Source organism: Artemia franciscana, chromosome 6, assembly GCF_032884065.1.
Source record: "Artemia franciscana chromosome 6, ASM3288406v1, whole genome shotgun sequence".
Lineage (NCBI taxonomy): Eukaryota > Metazoa > Arthropoda > Branchiopoda > Anostraca > Artemiidae > Artemia > Artemia franciscana.
In genome coordinates, this window is record NC_088868.1 from 3,646,981 (window position 1) to 3,672,044 (window position 25,064).

General features: G+C 34.8%; 1 protein-coding gene across 1 annotated transcript; it reads right to left on the reverse strand.

Annotated features, from left to right (window-relative positions):
* Nucleotides 1-5,319: 5,319 nt before the first annotated feature.
* LOC136028464 (uncharacterized) lies at nucleotides 5,320-24,477 on the reverse strand. The gene is made up of 4 exons (XM_065706306.1): nucleotides 24,296-24,477; nucleotides 21,528-21,600; nucleotides 13,925-14,322; nucleotides 5,320-5,420 (listed from the first exon to the last, which is right to left on the reverse strand). The coding sequence occupies exons 1-4, from the start codon at nucleotides 24,402-24,404 to the stop codon at nucleotides 5,320-5,322; spliced, it is 681 nt and encodes a 226-aa protein (XP_065562378.1). The 5' UTR covers nucleotides 24,405-24,477.
* Between the last annotated feature and the right edge of the window lie 587 nt (nucleotides 24,478-25,064).

The following is a 25,064-nucleotide window of genomic DNA, read 5'->3' on the forward strand; positions in this document are numbered from 1 at the left end:
TTCACATATGCTTAAAAATTCTGAAGTTTTTAAATTTACATCTTTGGATGCTGAAATTTCTGAAGCCTTTTCCCAAAAATTAAGTTGATTTCTAACCTTCTTTGGATTCTTGGTGCATGCTCTTCCTGTCTTTATGATCCGTGATTTCACAGGATGATTTTTACCCGCGAGCAATATTCTTCTAATGTATCTCAAAAAGGCTATGTTTCTTCTCGATTCAAGGTCTTCTAAGCCACTTTCCGATAGTAAAAAGGGAATTGGAGTCGTACTTCTACCTCCGTAAGCAGTTCTGATAGCTGAGTTTTGCAAGACATCCAGCTTACTCAAAAGTGATGGACTAGCAGATCCATATATCACCACAGCGTATTCTAATTTAGCTCGAATGTATTTTACATAAAAATCCAATAGCAGATCAGGGTGTAAACCATGCATGGCAGCTGTAATTCCCTTTAAAATGTTCAGACGTTTCATGCAAGCGGTCTTTAATGATTGTACATGGCTATTCCAGCTTAACTGCTTATCAAAAACGCATCCCAGTATCTTTGATTCATTGACATATTCTATAGGTTGCCCATATATATGAAGCAATGGGGGTACCAGTATCTTTTTTCTTGTGAATATCATAGCTTTAGTTTTATTAGGTGAGAATCTAAGGTCAATATCATCTGCCCATCTTTGCAGCTGTTCCAAAACAGACTCCATAATCATGTGAATCTCTTCCATAGAGCGGCCCAACACCCAGACATTGTTATCGTCTGCAAATATACAGCCTTTTTCAGCACTCTCTTCTATTGGGATATTATATTCTCCAATATTGTAGAGGTCCGGCCCCAAGGCAGACCCTTGGGGGACGCCTCGCTTAATTTCTACTATAACATCTGATAGTTCACCCTTAACTCTGACTTTGATGGTCCTCTGCTTCATATAATCTTCAACAAATGCAATTAAACTTCCCTTAAAACCAGCTTCAATTAGACCAGACAAAATTTGTCTATGGACTATATTGTTGAATGCACCTTCAACGTCTAACATAACCAATAACATTATCCAATTGTTTTGCATTGCGTAAAGTGCGTCCTGCTTTATGCAATTAAGGCAGTCAATAGTGCTCCTCTTCCGTCTGAAGCCACATTGAATATCCTTCAGCAATTTCCTTCTTTCAATCTCAAAATTAAGCCTTTTCTTGACAATCCTTTCATAAACCTTGCCTAAAACAGGCAAAAGTGATATCATTCGGTGATTTTCTAATTTGGATAGATCTTTGCCACCCTTTGGTATCATAACAGCTTCAGCATACTTCCATACTGTAGGAAATTTGCCTTGAGACCAGGCAAGGTTCAATATATCTAGTAGAGCTGAGGTCCAATTTGGTGGTAATGATCTAACAAAATGCGGATGAATAAGATCAGGGCCTGGAGAGGTAAGTGGTAAACCCTGGATTATATCTTCAAGCTCTTTGAGTGTGAAAGGCTGGTTATATTCTTCCTTTCCACCTTGAGAGGAGAGAAATTTAATTTTCCTTTTAATCCTTTGGCTTTCGACATCGTTAGGATCTGCCTTTCCAATGGATTTAATTAAATGGGCGGCACCAGCATTTGCTTTCTCTTTGTCTTCTACCAGTGCTTTATCTTCAAATATTAAAGGTGGGTTCTGTCTAGGGGCGGGCATCTTGTTTGATATACTCTTAATGAACTGATAGACCTTGCTTGCTGGCTTTCTAAAGTCTAATGATGCTAAAAACAAATTCCAGGCTTCTCTTTTGGACTTTAACACAATTCTTTTAAAACTTGCATAAGCTTTTTTATATTCAATAAAATCTGAGAGAGAATTATATCTTCTGTACAGCATGCGTTTTTGGCAGACCTCTTTCTTTGCATTCAAACACTCCTCATTCCACCAAGCAGACTTTTTTCTTTTTGAAAATCCAACGGGACCAAATGGTACTATTTCTTTAGCTGTGCAAACAAGATGGTCTTGAAATGCTTCTATTTTCTTATCTATTTCTGCTTCCCCCTCAATAACAGCTCTGATATTGACATCCTTCAGCTTAGCAGTTAGATCATCCCAATTGACATTTCCAGTTCTGAACTTATCTCTTCTTTCATTAATTCCAGTAGGATATTTACTGCCTATTTCCACAATCACTGGGTTATGATCACTATGGAGAACAAGGTCCTGTAAAATGTCAACAACTAATGAGCAGGAAATTCTTTGGTTAGCCATAACCAAATCGATGGTTGTAGAGTCTCCTGTTTGAGGATTTATTCTGGTAGGTAATCCTTTAGGAGTTGACAGAATCATATTGGTAGATAGGAGTGTAGCTTCAATACTCCTACCTGATTTATTTATCACATTACATCTGCACCATAAATTACTATGGGCATTAAAATCTCCTAAAATGATGATATCATCTGAATTTGGTATTTGTTGATAAACTTCCTCTATTATTTGGCCAATTATTCCATTAGATCCTGAAGGGTTGTATATATTAACAATATACAATCCCTTTCCTCCTGGTAGAACTAGCTTAACCGCCATCAATTCTATCCTGTCCCCCACTTCTTCATCCAATTCTAATTCAATTTCAGTAAAATGAAAATTCTGTTTGATTCCAATCAACACTCCTCCTTTACTGGTGTGGATTCTGTCTTGTCTGATCACATTGTACCCATGGAATTCTGGTTTTATATGGGGCTTTAACCAAGTCTCCTGAATACAAAATATATCTATTTTATTTTCTAGGCAACTCATGAGAAACAAATCCTTCTTTTCTTTCATAACTGAACATGCATTCCAAGAAATTATTCTCATGTTCATGGTTGTGTTGGTGCAGCTGATCCTATCATCATCTCTACTTGGCACACATCAGCAATATCTTTCATTTCTAATTTGCATATTTTCATTGTTTCTACAAAGTTACAAAGCTTCTTGATTTTTTCATCTAGTGAGAGAGATCCAATATTCAACATGTCTTGGGATAATAGCAGTCCTACTACAATTGTTTTAGTAGTATTCCTGACAATTTCATCTCTTAACTGACTCATTGTTCTATTGACAATGATGGACTCTGGTTTTAGCGTTCTAGAAGCTTCATTTTGCACTATCTGTGCATAACTTTTATATGCTACTCTGGCTCTACTATATCCCATCTGATACTTTTCTGCTACCATTAATATTTCCCTGTTTTCCCTTCTAACAGGACAAGCTGAGGATGTAGTTGAATGTCTACCCTTGCAATTAGCACAACAGTACTGCCTAGCTGGATCATTAATTTCTTTGTCTTTCAATGAGCATTCTTTTGAAAAATGATTGCCTGAGCATCTCAGGCAGGTAAATTCTTTTGCTCTGCAGTCTTTCTGTAAGTGTCCATAACGTTGGCATTTATAGCATTGCAACACCCTTCGATTATATATAAAAACTTCTTTTTTTCTTCCTGAACACCACACATTTGGGGGAAGAAATGGGCTCTCAAATTCCACCAATACAGAATAGCTGTTCTCCAGCTTTTTATCTTCACGATTATATCTTTTTTTGCGCAACACTTCAATTATTGGGAATGGTGAGTCAATGCTTTCTTTAATTTGTTCATCAGTCAGGTATAAAGGAATTCCTTTGATGATGCCCCTGCATGTTTTTGGCTTTCTTGCTGTCCTAACAGATACATTTGCAACTCTATCTATCTGCATACATTCCTTGGCATCTTCATCATTTTGTAGGAACATAATCATTTTTGTTCTATCATGATTTATCTCAAATTCAAATTTTTTAACCTTGGTCTTTTCCTTCAGAAACTTGGAAATCTCATAATCACCGCTAAACTTTTCATTGATATTGTTCACCTGAAGCATGACTTGATTGTTAAAGATTTCTTGTTCTGGAATTTCCACCTGTGCTTTAGTGTGAGCTCTAATCTCTTGCTTTCTAGACTGTCTCACATCTGAAGTACCTGGTGATGCATTACACCACTTTTGTTTTTGTGTGTGGTTTGAAATGTCCATAAGGCCCTCAGCCACAGCTGGATTTATAACTTCATTAAGGTCACTTTCATTAAGGTCACTTTCACATTCATTCAGTGGATCTTCATCTTGAGGAAGAACCTCAAATTTGTTATGAGTTGGTATATTTGCATATACCTTAGGAAATTGTGGCATTTGCTTTGGGACTTTTAGCATGGTTCTTGTTTGATTGTCCTTTTGGTAAATATTTTGCAGGTTGGGAATCATTCTAGGCATCTGTCCCTGGTTTGTAGTACCTGTTGCATATTGAATACTTGTGCCTGGGGCAGTTTGATTACTGGTTGACTGATTAGTCATATAAACTGGAATAGGATAAAAAGGAACTTGCATGTTATGATTAACAAACTGACTTACTGGTAGTGTTAGAGGAATAGGTGATAGATTGTTCTGGTACATGCCCACTGGCAATGTCTCTTGGTTTGATGGTAAGCTGTTCTGAAGTATAGGCTGCATGACATTCTGTTGGTTCATGAGGAAAGAAGGGCTTAATGCTTCAAGTTCACTAGGTCCATTAACATTCATGGCTGGTGAGAGAAGAATTTGTCCAGGATCCATATCCGACCCTTTTTAGGTGCCTTAGCACCTGTTCCTCCTCACTTTAATAGCTCACTAGTACTCTTTTAATACACCATACAATCAAGTTTCTCAAATTCTCACTAAACAAAATAAGTCTATAAAATAATTTTAATACCACCTCAGCAACTCTTCATATTTCCAAATAGGCTAATTCTTCTAAAGTTAAAAGAAAGCATTCACGCTTTTTCACATTCAAATTTTCCGCCGTTTACCTCCTCTCAATATTTAAATTCGCTCTTTTAGTACGATTCAAATAAATCCTTAAACAAGGGTGTTTTCCTAAATATTAAAATCCCTCTATCCCGTTGACAAAATCACACATAAATGTAATAATGTATGCAATAAATAAAATGTATAATAAATGTATATACACACATAATAAAATGTATGCAATACCGGAAGTTCAATCGAACTAATTTTAAGGTAGTTATCAATTTTGCGGTTGTGCTCGTCTACCCTTAGTTTTTCAGGCCTATAACACACGTTAATATAATCATGCATAGCCAGATGGCAACAAGATACCACAGCTTTTTAACATTGTAGGATAGATTAGTTAGACAGCTGTATCATAAACTTTTTATCTGTAACAAACACGGATCTCCTCCTTTGAACTTTCTGGTAAAGCTTGGTTTGCACCAATAGCCGTTCCATTTTTCCGCAGACTTATGTTGAAAAAAGTCTCGCCAACCTGACTCCCGTTTATCCAAAATTAGCACGCACCAGAACATCAATGCTGGATATCGTCCTGAGAGACCCAAACACCAATGGAAGTAGCTAGTGGAGGGCGTGGATGGGCAATATCCCAACCTACAAAACCTTTTGGTAACCCTAAAATATTCCAGTATTAAAATAATATAGTTTTCCTCTATAGATAAATATTTAATTCCATTTTTTGCTAAATTAAATTATCATCCAAGACAACTACCACTTTACTAGGTATTATTTTAATTATCACAACAGTTCACAGACAGCCTTTTGTTACATGCACTATCATGGTAATTAAACATAATTGTTTCCTAGATTATGTTCATTGTTCTAAATTTGTACCTACTGTGCTTCACCACACTTCAAACCGTCCTATCATAAGGTGAAGTGTACATGAAAAATGGGATTTATTTCATGGTTTCGTTATGATTAACCATTTATTTCGAACCAAGTGAAATTTTGGTCTATGTAATGTACTGCTGCGTTTTTTTTATTATTTAATTACAGTGTTAAAAAATAATAAAAAGAAGATTCCGAGAAAATAAAGTATGTTTTTAGCGTTTAGTGATTAGGAAATCATGTGAATTAGGTACTTATTGCCTAATAAAAACTGTATTTATTACTGTATGGATTGAGTATTTGAAAATAAATGTCATTCTACCATATATGCTTGATTTATTGTTGCTTGCTCCTTGTCCACTTCATTTCTTTACTCCGCATATAAATAGGAATAGAAGGAAACTCACCATTTTATATATTTTTAAAAAGCCAGAAAGTATAAGAACGGTTAAGTTCTGTTTCAATTATACATCTATAAAACTTAGCATAATAATTTATTGAATTCAGTACACGTTTAACGGTTGGCTTTAAGTTTTATATGGAATAGTCTAATAAAAGCTAAACAAGCTTCATGTTGACTCTAATTTCGTGAAAGAAGATAAATTTTTTTCACTTGGGCTTAGTATATTTTGTGCTATGGTTGCAAAGCTGCCATAAGATTGTCAACATTAAATTGTGTGTGCTGCTCTTGCTAAATGTTCAGGTCATCTTAATTTTGCGAAACATTATCTTAGAAATGCAAAGAAATCTTAAAATTTCTTCATAAAGGTGTTTTTATTCAAGCGAAACTCTGGGTTTTATAAGCTTTCTAATAATTTTTGAAATATTGTGTTCGTTTACTTTAATTTTTCACGGTTGAAAGTTTGTAGAAAGTTAAAGAGTCAAGATGGCTGATTTCTAATTGTTAACATCTGGTGAACAATTAAAGATATATAGTTTCGGATAAAGTATAGGACACTATATACGAAAAGTGCCTAGAATACACAAAGTGCCCCATTAAACAAACGTATAGTTTCTGTTTTCCACAGATTTTAGAACACCTAGTATAGACACAAACCGTCACCTGGAAGCGAAATTAACGTAAGCTAAGACGACACAATTTAAGAAAAACGTGGTTGAATGTCTGTATCCTTGTAGAACAGAAATGGTTAGAGTAAAAAAATGCAAAAATTACATGCTGAAAGGCAAAGCATTATACACGGATGGTTAGAAATTCCAAGCAAAATATCAAACAGTTCCAGCAAAACAAATTGCCAAAGTACTGTTACATCAATTGGGTTTTGATAGTTGGTGAACTTGTCAGATGCGTCAAAGCCAGTTCCAGTGTGTTAAGCACCGGACATTGACTTATGGTAAAACTGACCTGTAAGGTGTGAGTTGCAGTAAGGTAAGGTAAGTGTAACGTAAGTGAGTATAAACTGAGTAATAAACTGAATGTTAAGAAACGGGCACAGATAAACGTCATAATTATGCCTTTCGTTTCTTCCCCTGCCTTGATGTGTGACAGCTTTCTCTTCCGGAAATCTTTCAATTTTAGCGTTGGTGGAACTGAGTGGTTTACTTGGTTTACACGGCACTTCCTTGAATCAAACACTGGTAAGTTCTTTTTAAGAATTGTTGGTAGTAATTTACATCGAAAACCGTAATGAATCACATGAGAGGCTCTATATATTTTATCTTGTCTTCTGGCAAGTTCATGACCCAAATGACAGGCTTTGGAACATCAAGATTATCAATTACTCTTACCTCTGAGAAGCCTTTCCCCTTCACTCCCTGAAAAATTATCTCTGGTGATATTTGCACAACTTTACAATTATCATTTGCAGAAAACTCTGTATACCATACTCTTTTACCAAAATTTTGGTAGAATTTGAGCCCTTTGACCTTTGAGAAAGGCACTGCTGAATATATTTTATAGGTCTTCGAGCGTGCGTGGATATTCAGAAAATGTGATGGCTGCAACTGAATGATTGCGTATGTATTTTGACCCTTTACTTAGATCAATTTTACTTTGAAAAGACAAGTACACTTCCTGTTTCTTAATAACAGTGGGCGTGGTTCTGGTCCTCTCAATAACACCGTGTATTTCATTTATTTCTTGAATAGCAGAGTATCCTGGCTCACAACATTTCATAATAATTTTCTCAACTTATGGATTTTTGAACAGGATGTTCTGCATACTGAAGCTCATGATGGAATTTCTAGTTTGCGGAACATATGAATCTGACCATGTTCTAAGCTTCCTAATATCAGGAAATGTCTGAAACTTCTGAAGCTATTGCATTGTTTGTTTACGTTTTCTAAATCTTTTGTTCTAAAAGATACAGGCAAATGCGCAGATACGTCAAAAAGTCATTTGTTAAAAACGCATATCCGATACGTTAATTACACTTCCTACAGAATAAAAATTCCACTAACAGCCAAGAGTCTTGCTGACCATACTTTCTCGTCGAGCACAGAGCTCAATATATATTCTCTTATAATTCAACTGCTGGTATCAAAAGATATACTTCAAGAAATCTGAACATATACAAATCATAAAGACAAACCAGCTCCATAGCTCTGTCGATCCCACAGAGTGAGCCAAAAGGAAAATGGCTAACTAGTATCGACTGATTAGCCCGTCTGCTGAATAAGAAGAAGAAGATTCACGAATTTATCTTGTTAATCTGAAGCCTCTTCATAGAAGAGGCTTCAGATTAACAAGATAAATTGTTATATAATATAACACGAATTGTCACTATACTAGCCTAGTATACAAGGTAAGGAAAGAGATAGGAAAAAGTACAATATGTACAATATTTCATCGATTCTTAATCACCTCGTTCTGCTTAATGCCCTCACCCCTTGCACGGTTGTTTTCACGATGTTGCACTTCCATTTTTTTGATGCTTTTCATATTCATATCATAAGTTCATACCTCTACCTTCTCCGTCACATAAATTCGAAGTCCTAATGACCCATAGAGCATATTTCCGAAAATTTAAGTCGATCAGCCCAACTGCTACTGAAATTAGGGCCGTATTCATGATCTTGTTTATGGGGAATGGGGTTTACACAAAATAAACTTTAAAAGACAAATCAAGATTTTTTTATATACATTTTTGTTATGCTTTTAAGAGTCAAACAAGCGTTTCGGGGGAGGGGGGTTAAGCCCCCAACATCCCCCTAGATTTGGCCTTGGTTAAGGATAATACAGATTTGCACCTACGTTGTTTCGTGGATAGCCAAAGAAAAATAATACGTCCGTGTTACTCATCAAGTTTTTTAGAATAAATATTCCAAAATTCTTCATGATAAGGTTTCTAATTATCGCGCAAGTCCCATACCTTAGAAGAAACTAAACTCGATGGCTTCAGTTATGTAGTGTAGCTGATATTATACTGATATTTTTTTAATAACGTTAATAACAAAGATATTACATGATAGGCTTTCATCCAAAGCTAGATTAGGTAGAAATCTGAACACAAAAGCTGTGAATTTTCTCTCCTACAAATTTGGACAAGAGAGTTGGTTAAACTTTACTTTACGCAATAACTAGTAGTGTAGCTGGTAAAAATGGTCACGGTAAAATTTTGTGTTTTACCAATTTTACCGTAAATTTATAGAACACCGTAAAACATATTTTTACAGTATTTTACGTATTTTACCCATATTTTAAGTATTTTACAAGTATCTTACACATTTTACTGATATATTTTACAAGGACTTGCAATTTTCACAGCAAAAAAGCAAGAAGAGGCTGGCAGTAATAGGTTTGGTTATGATTTTGTTTTGTGTATAGCTGTATTACACGGTTTGAAAAGCCGTCTGTCTGTTTCCTGTCTCTTGTTGTCAGAACGATAAAGTTTATTTGAGTACAGGAAATTATAATTTTGAAATGGTGAAATAATAGCTGAAATAAAATTATATTAGTTCTGTGAGCTGTTAAATGAAGAAAGGGCTATAAGCAGGATTGTCATGTGACAAATAAGAAAAAAATTATAAAATTAAACAGCCGAGAAAACGAGGATAATGTCAGCCGTCTTCAGTGCTTAAAAAAGAAAGACGAAAAACTGACTTTTTGAAGCAACTCTTAAAAGAGCAAAAGAAAGACTGAATCAAACAAACCAAGCCAGAATAAATGAAAGACTAATCAAGGATTAGATTGGGCAAGAATTCTGTGCTTATTGATTGACTCAGCATGTCTACTGACCTAATTCTCATTACAAGTGTGATCAGATGTAGAAACAAAATTGCTAATATAATTTTACTTCCAAAGGATTTTTTTTTTTTTTTTTTTTTTACAAAATGGATGTCCGAAATCAGGCAGTGTCCAAGTGCTGATGTGTTACCCTAGGCACAAGATTACTAAAGGGATGAACAAGACTGTTAATTAAGTTCAGGAAACTCTAGATGAAGGAGTATTATCTTTTTAAAACCCAGCAAAATCAGAATTATCAAAATATTTTATTAAAATGTGAAAGTGTAGATTAAACAGAAATGCTAGGCTCGTGTTGTAGCTAAAGGGCAAGTCTAAAACCCTAATTTAACCCAATATTTCCTAAGGAGTACCATACTTTACCCTATTCTACCAGTTTTACCTTATTTAACCAATTTTACTGACTGTTTTTTTATTTTACGGTAATTTTACAACACAAGCATGAATAAACACATAAAAGGTACCGTCTTCAATAAAGAGCAATATTTTAGGTCAAATCAAGTCCAAAATCTTGTATCATAGCCATTGACAACATCAACAATTTATATTAGTTTATCTCCTATGTTGGTATTTCTAATTTATGGAATATCTTCAGACATTGCAAAAAAATATATTTATATTTCTTGCTAACTTTTCTCAGTAATTTTAGTGTCTGATAATCAATTTAGTAAATATGTGGAGTGAACGGATCACTGCAGTCTTATAATCAATAGTAGCAAAAAATGGACTGCAAGATAAAAAGAAAATATTAAAGAGGAACGAATGAACAGCACATAAATTTAAGAAAAAAAGAGCAAAATTAAGTAAGTGCTCTAAGTTGCCAATAGCCTAACTTTAACAATTAGAAATGTAGTGCAGAAACAAGAAATTAATTTCCAATAGAATGAAACTTAGAAATAATTTGGAACTTTAATTATTAGTAGGTATATATTCGAACAACTTGGTGCAACCACCACCCAAGAAAAGTCTCATGATTTTTGCGATTTATCTGATATTTTCCAGAAATGTTTGCAGTCTCTGGTTTTTTTTTGTGTATGGGCCGGATTAGCAATAATCTTTCTTTTGATAGTCACCGAGGTTTTCTTATGCGGATTGGCCAGCTTGATATATGCAACAGAATTACAAAATAGTTGTAAAATCGTACCACTATGCGAGTTTTGTTCTTTCCTTCCAAAAGAAGATTTGTCTTGTTTATCAGGCGGTCCTGACGTCCCTTGCACCTTGAATAGAGACTTGAGGCTAATTTCATTTCCTTGCAGTTGGTTTGTCAAATTCTTGAATAACGTATCCTGTGTATCTATACTAATAACAGGAAAATCTTGGTCCTTTTTAGACGTCACTTTTACCCTTTTAAGATTGGTACTCTCTTTTGGCTGATTGGTTGTCAAACAAGGCATCTGAGCGTTATCTATTTCTGGGATTAAAACTACATCACACGCATTTATTTTGCAGTTCTCAAGTTTCTGGTCAACCAATGTCTCTGCACCACTCAATCAAACAGTTCGTGGTAACGAACTGTAGTAAGGAGCGATGCGGCTCAATAGTAACCAAAACTCTAAAAAATTGAATTTTGATATCAATAGCTACATCAAAAGAATTGCATTTTAATGCTGATTTTAAATATATAAGTTTCATCAAGTTTAATCTTAGCCATCAAAAGTTACGAGCCTGAGAAAATTTGCCTTATTTAGGAAAATAGGGGAAAACACCCCTTAAAAGCCGTAGGATCTTAACGAAAATGACACCATCAGATTCAGCGTATCAGAGAACCCTACTGTAGAAGTTTTAAGCTCCTATCTAAAAAATGTGGAATTTTGCATTTTTTGCCAGAAGACAAATCACGGGTGCGTGTTTATTTGTTTGTTTGTTTTTTTTTTTGTTTTTTTTTCCCCAGGGGTCATCATATCGACCAAGTGGTCCTAGAATGTGGCAAGAGGGCTCATTCTAACGGAAATGAAAAGTTCTAGTGCCCTTTTTAAGTGACCAAAAAAATTGGAGGGCATCTAGGCCCCCTCCCACGCTCATTTTTTTCCCAAAGTCAACGGATCAAAATTTTGATATAGCCATTTTGTTTAGCATAGTCGAAAATCATAATAACTATGTTTTTGGGGATGACTTACTCCCCCAGAGTCCCTGGGGGAGGGGTTGCAAGTTACAAACTTCAACCAGTGTTTACATATAATAATGGTTATTGGGAAGTGTACAGACGTTTTCAGGGGGAATTTTTTTTTGGTTTTGGGGGTAGGGTTGAGAGAGGCGGCTATGTGGGAGGATCTTTCCTTGGAGAAATATGCCATGGGGGAAAAAATTCAATGAAAAGGGCGCAGGACGAATCTGGTCACGTTAGAAAAAAACGTCAAATTAAGAGCTTAATATACAATGCTGGGTGTTCGGAGCCTCTCTATTATGGAGTATAATTTGAAAATAACACAACTATACGAGCGATAAAACATATATACCACAACCATAACTCAACTAACGAAAGAACTGCTAAGAGATAACACAACTATAAAGCGAAAACAGGTGAAAACTAACGGGAAAATAAACAAACTAAGAGGTGGAAGGGGCCCAGAGAAAAAATATAATCCTTTTTCAATTTTGAGCCTAACTTCCGCATAGGAGTAATAATGTCAGAAGCCCCAAAATACCGAATTATTTTCTTTTTAAACAGTTCGTGGTAAGGAATTGTAGTAAGGGGCGACCCGGCTCAATAGTAAACGAAACTCTAAAAAAACGGAATTTTGATGCTAAAAGATACATCAAAAGAATTGAATTTTTACGCTGATTCTAAATATATAAGTTTCAATTAATTTAGTCTGTGTCATCAAAAGTTAAGAGCCTGAGAAAATTTGCCCTATTTTGGGAAAAAGGGGGAAACATCCCCTAAAAGTCATAGAATCTTAACGAAAATCACACCATCGCAGTCGGTATATCAGAGAACTCTAGCAAAAATTTCACGTTCCTATCTAAAAAATGTGGAATTTTGTATTTTTTGCCAGAAGACAAATCACGGGTGCGTGTTTATTTGTTTGTTTGTTTTTTTTTGTTTTTTTTTCCCAGGGATCATCTTATCGACCAAGTGGTCCTAGAATGTCGCGAGAGGGCTCATTCTAACGGAAATGAAAAGTTCTAGTGCCCTTTTTAAGTGACCAAAAAAATTGGAGGGCAAATAGGCCCCCTCCATGCTCATTTTTTTCAAAAAGTCAACAGGCATTACTATTAAAAAAAACAATGAAAAAATAAACATGAAAACGTTTTTTCAAATGAAAGTAAGGAATAGCATCGAAATTTAAAACGAACAGAGATTACTACGCATATGAGGGGTTCTAAAAATACTTTAGCATAAAGAGCGAGGTATTTAGGAGGAGATAAATACCTCGTTCTTTATGCTAGAATATTTTTAGTGATTTCAACTATTTATTCTACAGCCTTTTTGATTCAGGGGTCATTCTTAAAGAATTGGGACAAAACTTACGATTTAGTGTAAAGAGCGAGGTATTAACGAGGGTACAAAACCCCTCGTACACATAATAAAAATATAAGAATATAAAAGTTTGTTACGTAAGTTAATTCTTAAGTTACGTATATTTTTTACTAATAAAAACGTTCGTTGAATATTAAAAGTTCTAGTAGCCTTTTTAAGTAACCGAAAAATTGGAGGGCAGCTAGGCCTCCTTCCCCACCCCTTATTTCTCAAAATTGTCTGATCAAAACTAAGAGAAAGCCATTTAGCCAAAAAAAATTAATATACTAATTTCATTTCAACAAATTTATGTGCGGAGAACCAAAATCAAACATGCATTAACTAAAAAACGCTCAGAAATTAAATAAAAAAAACTAGTTTTTTGAACTGAAAGTAAGGAGTGACATTAAAACTTAAAACAAACAGAAATTACTCCGTATATGAAATGGGTTGTCCCCTCCGCAGTCCCACGCTCTTTACGCTAAAGTTTGTAATTGTTTTAAAAAGTAGAATTGTGGCAAAGAGTCAAACTTTAGCGTAAAGAGCGTGGGACTGCGGAGGGGACAACCCATTTCATATACGGAGTAATTTCTGTTCGTTTTAAGTTTTAATGTCGCTCCTTACTTTCAGTTAAAAGAACTAGTTTTTTTTTATTTAATAGTTTATTAAAAGAGTTTGAAGAAACTGAAACAGCTGTAGTTACATTTTCAGAAGGTAGAGTCAATTCTTTTTGTGTGGGACTTGATTCAATTTTCTGTGAAAAACTGGGTAGAACAGATACCCCTTCCTGTGGTATAGTGGCAGCATTGAGCACCGTATCAAAATCTAAACTTGACCCCGTATGGACGTTGCGTTCATTTTTTGCCTCAGTTGCACCTTGTTCTTGAGTGAAATCAGGAGTCTCCAATCGAGATAATGATCTCAGTGACGGCTGCTCACTCGAAGTTTGAGGAAGAGATGGCAATAAAGTGATTAAAACTTCATTGGGTATTGATTCTGAAGCCTCTGGGGGATTGGTATCTCTGCAAAAAAAATAACCACTAAATAAATTTGAGATGAAGTAAAACTTTATAACGGATTTTATTCAAGAAGAAAATTGCCATTACAAGTTTTTAATAACATTAGGTACATCATTCAAGCCCTTCAGAAAGCAATGCCGAGGATGTTTTTTTTTATGATCGAACATATTACAGAAAAACTTCAATTCTAGCTGTCATTATAAGGTATGGAATCTAAAAGGGATCTATAGAATCTTACCTTATAAGTAAGGAATCTACCAAGAATTCTTCCGCATTTCAAATAGACATGCTTCGAAACTATAAAAATAATGCATTTGAAATTGAACTAGGACAAACAAACAAAATCTATTGAACAATTTTTAGTTATTTTATTTGATCACATAATTTTACAAGAAATGAAACAAAAGTACACTAGCCTTTATTCCAACTTTTTTTTTAGTCAGTTGTGCGACCAGTTCATTGCATTTACCAGACACTTTCACTTACGATTCAACAATCCACACTTTCTCTTACGATTCAACAATCAAAAGTCCAAATGAAGATGATGAATGATCTAAAGAATGAATCATGAAGATGATCAAAATGAAGATAATTGGTAAATTTCGAGTATTTTAATTGCTGACTGAGTATCAAATATTAACAAAAAGCACTTTTACCTTCAACAAACTCAGCTAGTAGGTAAATTCCGAGTGCCTTAGTTTCTGAATGAGAATCAAAATAAATAAAAAAAACACTTTTGAATACGATAGACTCAGGTAGTTGGTAAATTCCGAGTGCTTTAACCGCTGGCGGAATTATCAACTAGTTGATTTTGCTGTACTCAACAGTGCTTTCATTAAATTTTGATATACAGTCAGAAACTAAAACAGTCCAAATTTATCAACTAGCTGAGTTTCTTGAACCCAAAAGGGCTTTTATTAAATCTATTGATACTCAGTGAGTAACTAAGACACTCAGAATTTACACATTAGATGAGATTGTTTTACTCAAAAGTGCTTTTATTAGAATTTTTAACACTCAACCTGCAAGTAAAACATTCGGAATTTATCAATTAGTTGAGTTTGCTCTACTTGAAAGTGTCTTCGTTAAATTTTTTGGGCCCAGCCAGCAGCTAGAACATTCCGAATTTATCAGCTACCTGAGTTTTCCGTACTTAAAAATGCATTCATTAAATTTTTGTTATTCTGTCAGCAATTAAAACACTCAGAATTTATCAACTACCTGATTTGTTGTACTCAAAAGTACTTTCATTAAAGTTTTGATATACAGTCAGTAACTAAAACACTCCAAATTTATCAGCTAGCTGAGTTTATTGTACTCAAAAGTGCTTTTACTAAATTTTTGATACTCAGTCATTAACTAAGACACTCGGAATTTACCAATTAGCTGAGTTTGTTTCACTCAAAAGTGCTTTTATTAAATTTCTGGTGCTCAGCCTGCAAGGGAAATATTAAGAATTTATCGATTAGTTGGGTTTGCTCTACTCAGAAGTGCCTTCAATAAATTTTTGGGCCCAGCCAGGAATTACAACATTCCGAATTTATCAACAATTCAGTTTATCAAGCTTCAAGTTACCTTGGTAGTACTATTAGTAAAGATGGTGGGAGCAGTGAAGATTTTAAAAGTAGAATAGCTAAGGCTCAGGGTGTTTTTTCACAGTTAAAAAAAGTTCGGAAGAAAAGAAAGATAAGTCTACAAACCAGGATTAGAATATTGGAAGCTACAGTGATGACAGTGGTCAAATATGCCTCTGAAGCATGGGCACTCCGAAAAGCAGATGAAAATTTACTAGATATTTTCCAGAGAAATTGCCTACGGATTGTTCTGGGTACCGGCTGACTGGCCGTATTTCAAACATAAGGTTATACGAAAAATGTGGTTCAATCCCGCTTTCTAGGGCTATAATGAAAGAAAGGTTGAGATGGCTAGGCCACGTTCTACGGATGAAGGATGACAGATTACCGAAGATTGTCCTTTTTGGCAAACCGTCTGGGGCTACACGGAAAGCAGGTCGTCCTTGTCTGGGTTGGGAGGATGTCATAGAGATTTAAAGGAAATGGGAACTTCTTGGGAGGGTGTAAGGAGGGAGGCTTTAAATAGATTAGGTTGGAGGAGGAGCGTGCGTAGCTGTGTTGGCCTCAGGCAGCTCGGTGCTGCAGTGAGTTATTAGTAGTAGTAGTAGTAGAATTTATCAACCACCGACTTTGCCATACTCAAAAGTGCATTCATTAAATTTTTGTTACTCAGTCAGCAATTAAAACATTTGGAATTTACCAACTAACTGAGATTGTTGTACTCAAAAGTGCTTTTATTAAACTTTTCATACCCACTCGGTAATTAAAACACTCGGAATATACATACTAGTTGAGTTTTTTGTACTAAAAACTGATTTTTGTAAATTTTCTATACCCACTCGGTAAATAAAACACATGGAATTTATCAACTAGTTGAGATTATTGTAATAAAAAGTTCATTCATTCAATTTTGTTAGTCAGACGGCAACTAGAATACGCGGAGTTTATCAATTAGTTGTTGTAGTTAAAACTGCTTTTATTAATTTTATTATACCCAGTTGGTAATTAAAACATTTGGAATTTATGAACTAGCTGATTTTGCAGTACTCTAAAGTGCTTTTTTACATTTTAATGCTCAATCAGAAACTAAAACATTTGGAACGTGCCAACTAGTTGAGTTTGTTGCATTCAAAAGTGCTTTTATAAAAATTTATGTTACTCGCTCAGTAACAAAGACAAAACAAATTACCAGCTAGCTGGATTTGTTGTACTCAAAAGTGTTCTTTTTCAATTTTTGGTATTCTTCCTGCAAGCAATACACACAGAATTTATCAATTCGTTTAGTTTGTTGTATACAAAAGTACTTTTATTAAATTTTTGACACGCAGCCAGCAACTAAAACACATGTAACTTATCAGATAGCTGCGTTTGCTGTCTTCAAAAGTGCCTCGAATTTTTTGGTAGGAAGCCAGAAATTGAAACATTCGGAATTTATCAACTAGCTGAGTTTGTCGCACTCAAAAGTGCTTTAATTAAATTTTTATTACTGAGTCAGCAATTAAAACAGTCGGAATTTACCAAATATCTGAGTTTATTGTACTCAAAAGTGCTTTTTTATACCCGGTCGATAATAAAAACACTCAGAATATACCAACTAGTTGAGTTTGTTGTACTCAAAAGTGCTTTTTTGAATTTCTTTATACCGATTCGGTAACTGAAACATTCGAAATTCATCAGCTAGCTGAGTCTGCCGTTCTCATAAGTGCTTTAATCAAACTTTTATTACTTAGTCAGCAATTAAAACAGTTGGAATTTACCAACTATCTGAATTTCCTGCACTCAAAACTACTATTTTTATACCCAGGCGCTAATAAAAACACTCAGAATATACCACCTAGTAGAGTTGGTGCTACTCAAAAGTGCTTTTACTGTTTTCTTTTTATACCCACTCAGTAACTAAAAGATTCTGAATTTTTCAACTAGCTGATTTTGTACTATTCAAAAGTGCTTTCTTTTAAATTTGTAATATTCAGTCAGAATCAAAATCATTTGGGATTTACCAACTATTTGAGTGAGTGGTACTCAAAACTGTTATTCATCAAATTTTTTGGTAATCAGTCAGCAACTAAAACACTCGGAATTTATCAACTAGCTGATTTTTTTGTACTCAAAAGTACTTTCATTAAATTTTTTATATACAGTCAGTAACTAAAACACTCCAAATTTATCAGCTAGCTGAGTTTATTGTACTCAAAAATGCTTTTATTAAATTTTTTATATCCCAGTCGGTAACTAAAACATTAGGAATTTATCAACTAGCTGAGCTTGTTGCACTCAAAAAGTGCATTTATTAAATTTCTAGTACTCAGTCAGTAACTAAGACACACGGAGTTTATTAACTGGCTGTGATTGTTATACTCTGAAGTGCTTTTATTAAATTTTGAATACTTAGTCAGCAGCTAAAACACACGAATTTTATCAACTAGCTGGGTAGAGTTTGTTGTACTAAAGTGCATTCATTAAATTTTCCTTACTCAACCAGGAAATAAAACACACGAGATTTATCAACTAGTTGAGTCTGTTGTGCCCAAAAGTGCTTTCATGCTTTTATTTTATTTTTTTATACCCAGTCAGCCCCCCAGATTTTCGAATCGGGGAAACGATTATTTTAATTTAAACTTGTCTGGTCCCTGATACGCCTGCCAAATTTCATCATCCTAGCTTATCTGGAAGTGCCAAAACTAGCAAAACCAGGACCGACAGACCAACAGAATTTACGATCGCTATATATCGCTTGGTAAATACCAAGTGCCATAAAACTTAATACATTTTCCAATGTATCTAACACTCTAACGTCACTGATTAATGATTGTTTTTGACAAAAGAATTTTTCAAGAGTGCTTAAAAAAAGCAAGAGTGACACCGGATTATAGAGATGGCAATGGAAATGATCTTGGTAATTACCAACCCACACCACTGTTGACTGTTATATCTCATATCATTGAAAAGTCCAGAAATGCCCGGTTAATGTTTTTTTTAAGGAAGCGTTGAAACACAGAGAGTACACTGATATTTCAAACGAGTGTAATTAAAATAGCTTTCAATGATCTGGAGGTCAGTGCTACATTTCAAGATCTAATGAAGGAGGTTTTCGACTAAATTGACCATGGAATACTCATGGAAACATGCGAGCAGTGTATAATCTGTTTTAAAGCTTTTGGCATAAGAGCTACATCGGCAACTGGTACCTATTTGGGTCCTTGGCCCTAATTACCAGATAAATGTCCTTTTTTTGTAAACTAAACTCATTCCCACTTTGGGACTATCCCTTTCACCCTTCCCCCCGTACTCTTAAATACCATATTGTCTTTCTCTGGCCTTTTCTTGGTATAATTTCAAGTGGTCCTGCTAATTAGATTAACTTGAAAATAGATGTCTGAGGATGATTCATCGAATGATCAAAACCGGGGTTTCACAGTTAGACTATTAAGGGGCAGTAAAGGAGGGCTTGGGCAACAGATTTTGAATTGCGTGAACTCAGAGTCTCTCCCCTTGATGTCAATGATTGGCTAGCCTCCCTTGAGCTGTACCTCCGCACACTTCCTGCCAAGCAGAAGTCAGAGTTAATTTTCAAACAATGCATTTTGTAAACTTGATTTGCAAACAGTACGATTTTTCACTTTTGTACCTAAGTCTTCCTTTAATCACTTATTCGGCTATGGAAAAAGCTCTCCAGGAGGAGAAAGAGAATAAAAATTTTTTGGAGTATAGGAAATAGGTCCTATACTATTGTAAGATATTGCTCGATACAATCCATTGAATCCTGTCGTTTGCGAAGTCCCAAAGGGATTTTTTCCGGGTCTATTTTTTCTTATTTTTAATTTAAATCATGTCCAATTGTGTACCAGATTGCTGTTTTAGGGTTAATGATAAAACTAAAAATTGCCAGAATATGAATATACCATTGTTTGTCGATGAATTCAGGGCTAACGTTACTACGAAAACAGGCTACTTCAGACATCAATGAAGCATCGAGTTGATAGATTGCATTCTTGGCTGAGGACACCTAGGCTCAAAATTTATTTAAAGAGGTCGAATTTTTTTTTCCGGGTCTCCTAGTTTTTATCCTTAGATTCCGAGAATAAAATTTTGAGCCAGAAGTCACAATTCTTCCTGTAAGTATCAGGGAGCTCTACTAACTAAGTCCTATCACTCCAGCTCCATGTGCAGTATTTTTGTGAAACAGTATGTCGCACCTTCTAGGAATTGTCAGAACGAATAGACCTAGTCCATAAATGATCACCTTTACTGATGGTAAAGTACTTTATATCTCCCTTCTTTGCAGAACTAAGGAGGCTGCCCTTAAGGAAGGATAACAAAAATGTCCTTATGTTACATCAATAGTGCTTTTAGTAATCACAAGACAGATTCACTTTTTCCCAGTCTCCTTGCCACCATGGACCATACTTTTCCCGTTCTGCTTCATCAAAAATCCCCATTTATACCCCAATTAAGTTTTCCACAGAAAAAAAAAATAGAAGAACGTTTCCTTTCCACACAATTAATATGTTAAATAATTGATTTCCCTCCTATTCTTCCCTCCCCTTTTTACCATACGTTGCAGAAAGATTATTTGACAAATTTTGAATATTCCATTTTTGTAGTTTACACAGCTCTATTAAAACTAATGAAAGGCTTTTGGAGACGAATATTATCTTATCGTACTCTTGGTATACTTGATAAAAGTTGGTATTTTTGTTTCTCTTTTCATCATAGGCCTTTTTTTATTTTTCTCTAGTTAACTAGTTATTCCTTCTCTAGTAAAAAAAAAAAAAAAAAAAAAAAAAAAAAAAAAAAAAAAAAAAAAAAAAAAAAACCTGCGTTCGGTTGTGTCACAGGGACAACAGACCCATATTTAACTTGAGATGAATGAAGTTTTTATGCTTAAGTACTTTAGATCATTTGATTATTTCAGTCACCGGCCATACAGAAAATGTGATATGACAGAAATACAAGATCTGCTACGAACTTTATGATCTTCATTGTAATCAAATTTTTCAGCAAAAAAAAGTAGAATCTCATATATAAAAGACTTTTAAACCTGCTTCATATGCTTGAAATCCTTACAGTATTCAAGTTTTTCCCAACGAGCTAAATGATAGATAAACAAGTCTATTATTCTAAACAAACAGGTTCATAAAATTATGAAAACTCATATTTACATGCTTTACAGATTCTAAAAGATTCAGTGTCCAACAATATAATCTGATTTTTACCACCGCTATGTATGACCACAGCAACACTTCCTAAATGATAATCTTACATACATTTTGACAACAAAATACGATTGTTCTATTTTATTTAAAAATTACTTGTTATTATCCTGTACAAGTCAACACGGGTGAATCTCATTAGAATATATCACGATTTGGAAAGTAGATAAAGGTAGACGATAATCTATCTGAGTAAAAGATAATCTAATTTCGTTAGTTTAATATCCCACGGGGTCTCCATACAAACCTATTTCTATACATCAATAGGAAATACCCAACGGTTTGCCAGACTACCGTAACATTCGGCGTTTATCATGTTCCCAGTATTTGTACCTTATTCATATACTAGGTTCAAATAAACATTTAAGATTATTTAATTACTAGTCTGAAAAAGAACAAAGGTTACAGACATATTGCTTACCTTCCGTTCATCTGGTCCTCAAGACGTCTTCCTCTCCTTTTAGATGGTAAGTCTCTCTTCGGAGCAGTGAAAGCTTTCAGAAAAGAAAAGAGCTGTTTAAATACGTGCAATTCTCTCTTTTACAAAAAATGAAGAAAGAGGGTCAAATACCACAAAAATATAAAAAAAGCCCTTGATGTTAAGTATTTAGCAAGTAGTATCAGTAGTCATGACAGTAGTCAAGCATGGTTCTGAACCACAGGCACTTCGGAAGACGGGGAAGATTTATCAGATATTTTCAAAAGACATTAGCTATAAGTTTTGGGTAACCGTTTGATTGGCAGTAAATCAGACAGCAAGCTTTATGAAAAACTTGGTTCTTTCCCACTTTCTATGACAATACCAAGAGAAACGATTACATAGCTGGGACACACTTTGCGGATGCAATATGACGGATTGCCAAAGGTAGTCCTTTTAGGCCATCCATCTAGGGCTAAATTAAAAGGACGTCATACCCAAATAAGATAGGAAGAGTCGAAATAAGGATTTAAAGGAAATTGCAACTTCTTAGGAGAGGATGAGCCTTGGATAGAATGGAATAGAAGAGGAGCCTGCACAGCTGCATTAGCCTCAGACTCCAGGGTGCTGCAGTAAGTTGGTAGTAGCAGCAGTCTTATGTAAGGATTTAACACAGGAGTGTTGGTGAGAACAAGAGTCTCCTTTGGATCTTGGACAATACCCTCTCCTTTCCCCCTCAAAATTTATTCAATAGGGTTCTAACTTTACACAATGCTAAACTTATTAATAGTATTTAGTTAAAGTTAGGTTATTTCAGAAATTAATTAACTAACTACGAGAATACATTCACGCGCCATTTACGAATAAGTACAACTCAGAGTTATAATGTACATAAAAAAACTAAGTTACCATGCTGCTTAGCCCTCATCCAATTCAACCCATTCAGATTAACCCCATACAGCTTTAATAAGATTACTCTTTAATATTACAACTTAAGTACTCTCGCTACAAAAATTTAAATCTAAGTTCAAAAGGGCACGATAATATCCATGTATTTCTGAATTCTTCAGTAACGAAAGCAAAAAAAAAAGAAAAAAAAGCTTACTCTTTTATTTTGTGTATTTTTATATTTACTCCACAAAATCTCAACATTATGAACTTGTAAACACTCTCGATATTCCTTGATAAATAATCAATGTGAGTTGAAGCAAAAAAAAAAAACAATAGATATTTCATTTCAAAACTTCAGACCTGACTGAAGTCTCCGCACATTAAGACATTCAGGACCTGCTCCGGACAAAGCCTGACATTCCACAACAAATTTCTGCTTGCACTGAGGCATTAGAAAAAGCAGGTTTCTAATTGTGGCTTCGTAGCTACTTTTGCTAGCTTTAACAACATACAATATTTTTATATAAGACGATAAATTTCGCACTTCTTTAAGAAAAGTAGAAAAAAAATACGTTAGAGTAGCATAAGATAAAAATTGGAATAACTAAAACTGGACATGTGAGAGTTAAAACAGAACCATTTCTTTTAGAGGAAGCATAGATATGCCGAAAAAAGACCCCAGTGCCTAAATATTTGGAATAAAGAAAAGCTTGAGCATATCACAGTTTTATCGTAAAGACAAAACTCGACTTCAATAACGTAGGTAACTTCTTTCAGATTCAACACAATAGCCTGACTAGGTTAAACTTAATAGGATACGTCTCCTACGCATTAGTTTTTTTCCCCTGGCCAACCCCTTTGGCCGAAATGGTTACACAAAATTAAAAAGGTGCTCATTGACCAAGGATCAGACCTTCTAGTACCCTTTTTCAGTGCAAAAAGCCGTTTGAGAGTGGTCAACCACTCAACAATACCCATTTATACCCCAGAACGACCCCCGTGACCCCCCCCCCCCCACTGACTCCGACTACGTGTGTAGTCCTAAGCTACAAATAAAACTTAATTGATTTTTGTGGATTGTTATTATTTTTTGTACTCATTTCTTATCAACAGTTCATTCAAAATTCAAGATAGAGCCAATAAAAAAAAAAAAAAAAAAAAAAAAACGCGAACTTTTTTATACAACCTAGGGCTATCTCTAACCCTATTAGGAGGGGGGACTGACACGCAAACACTATAGGAGAGATTATTGCTTTTGGAGATGGTATTACAGACCGCAAGTCTTGTACTTCGACCGAAAAAGTAATTTACCTAGTCTGACTACTAAAGACCATCAGTTTCTCCCCTGCTTAAAATATTGCCGACAGTTTGAATATCCTAGATAAAATGTAAGCAAAATGAATTAATTGTTGGAGTTTTGAGAATTTGGGTTGCAAGAACAGGTTAAGAAGTAATGTCCAGAGGATTAAATCACTTAGACTAGGAACAAATAAAGGGGAAGAGGTGTTGTTAGGTAACGAGAAAATCAATCAAGTGGATAGCTTCACTTACTGCGTAGCATTATTAAAGATAGTGGATGCAGGTAAGATGTAAAAGTAGAATAGGCAAAGGCACAGTGGGGTTTTTACAGTTGAAAAAAAAAAAATTTGGAAGAATAGGAAGATAAGTCTGCGAGCTATGATTAGAATACTGGAAGCCATGGTAACCGAAGAGGTCAAGTATGGCTCTGAAACGTGGGCAATTCGAAAGGCTAAGGAACTCTTTGGAAAGAGCTTAGTAAAAGATTTTAGGCAAATATCTCAGAAGTATGAAAATGTCTGATGCAATTTGTAGATGTGGCAGCGACGATTTGAAAAACAAACAAACAAAAACAAGCTTACGAATCAACTTTTCGACCAGTTCTTCAACATCAGGCAACTTTTCTGAGCTTGATCTCACTTGGTTGATTTTATTGGCTACTTCTTCATGGAAACTAGCATCTGCCAACATAGCTCCGACGACATCCTACAAATTCAGATAGAAAATTTAATAGTCGTCCACCTTTTGAAATAGCTTCCAGTAATATTTGTTGGAAAATTTTAGATGACAGACAAAAAATTCTAGTGGTTTGATTAATTTTAAGAAAAATATCAACATATGTTGTAAGAACTTGACAGCAGCATTCAGCAATGTTTCAATTTAATTTTATTTGATGAAAATCATCGTAACCGGAAAAAAAAATAATAAGGGACAAGTGTAATTCTTTTGTTTAGAACAAAGTGTCAACATCTAAATTGGATATTGCATGGACATTATTAATTCAGTAAGTTTTATGTGAAGAAACTCAAAATTTAGCAATAGGGATTATAGTGACGCATAATCCCTACTATACTTATTGACCTACATAAAGGATTCTATTGCATTATAAGCTTAATGGAGCGCTAAAGGCGATTTTATTTTTTTGGCCTTGCTTATTTAACCCCAGACCTAAGGAGTGAGAAATGTCAATATTTATTTGTCCCGGTTGTGGTCGATCTTGTGGCAAGGGGATTACCCTACAATGCACAAAATGTCTCGAGATGTTTCACCCACAGTGTGCAGGCATTTCCCCAATTGAGCGTAAAGAAAAACCGAATTGGATTTGCTTAATCTGTTCAAATAATGATGAAG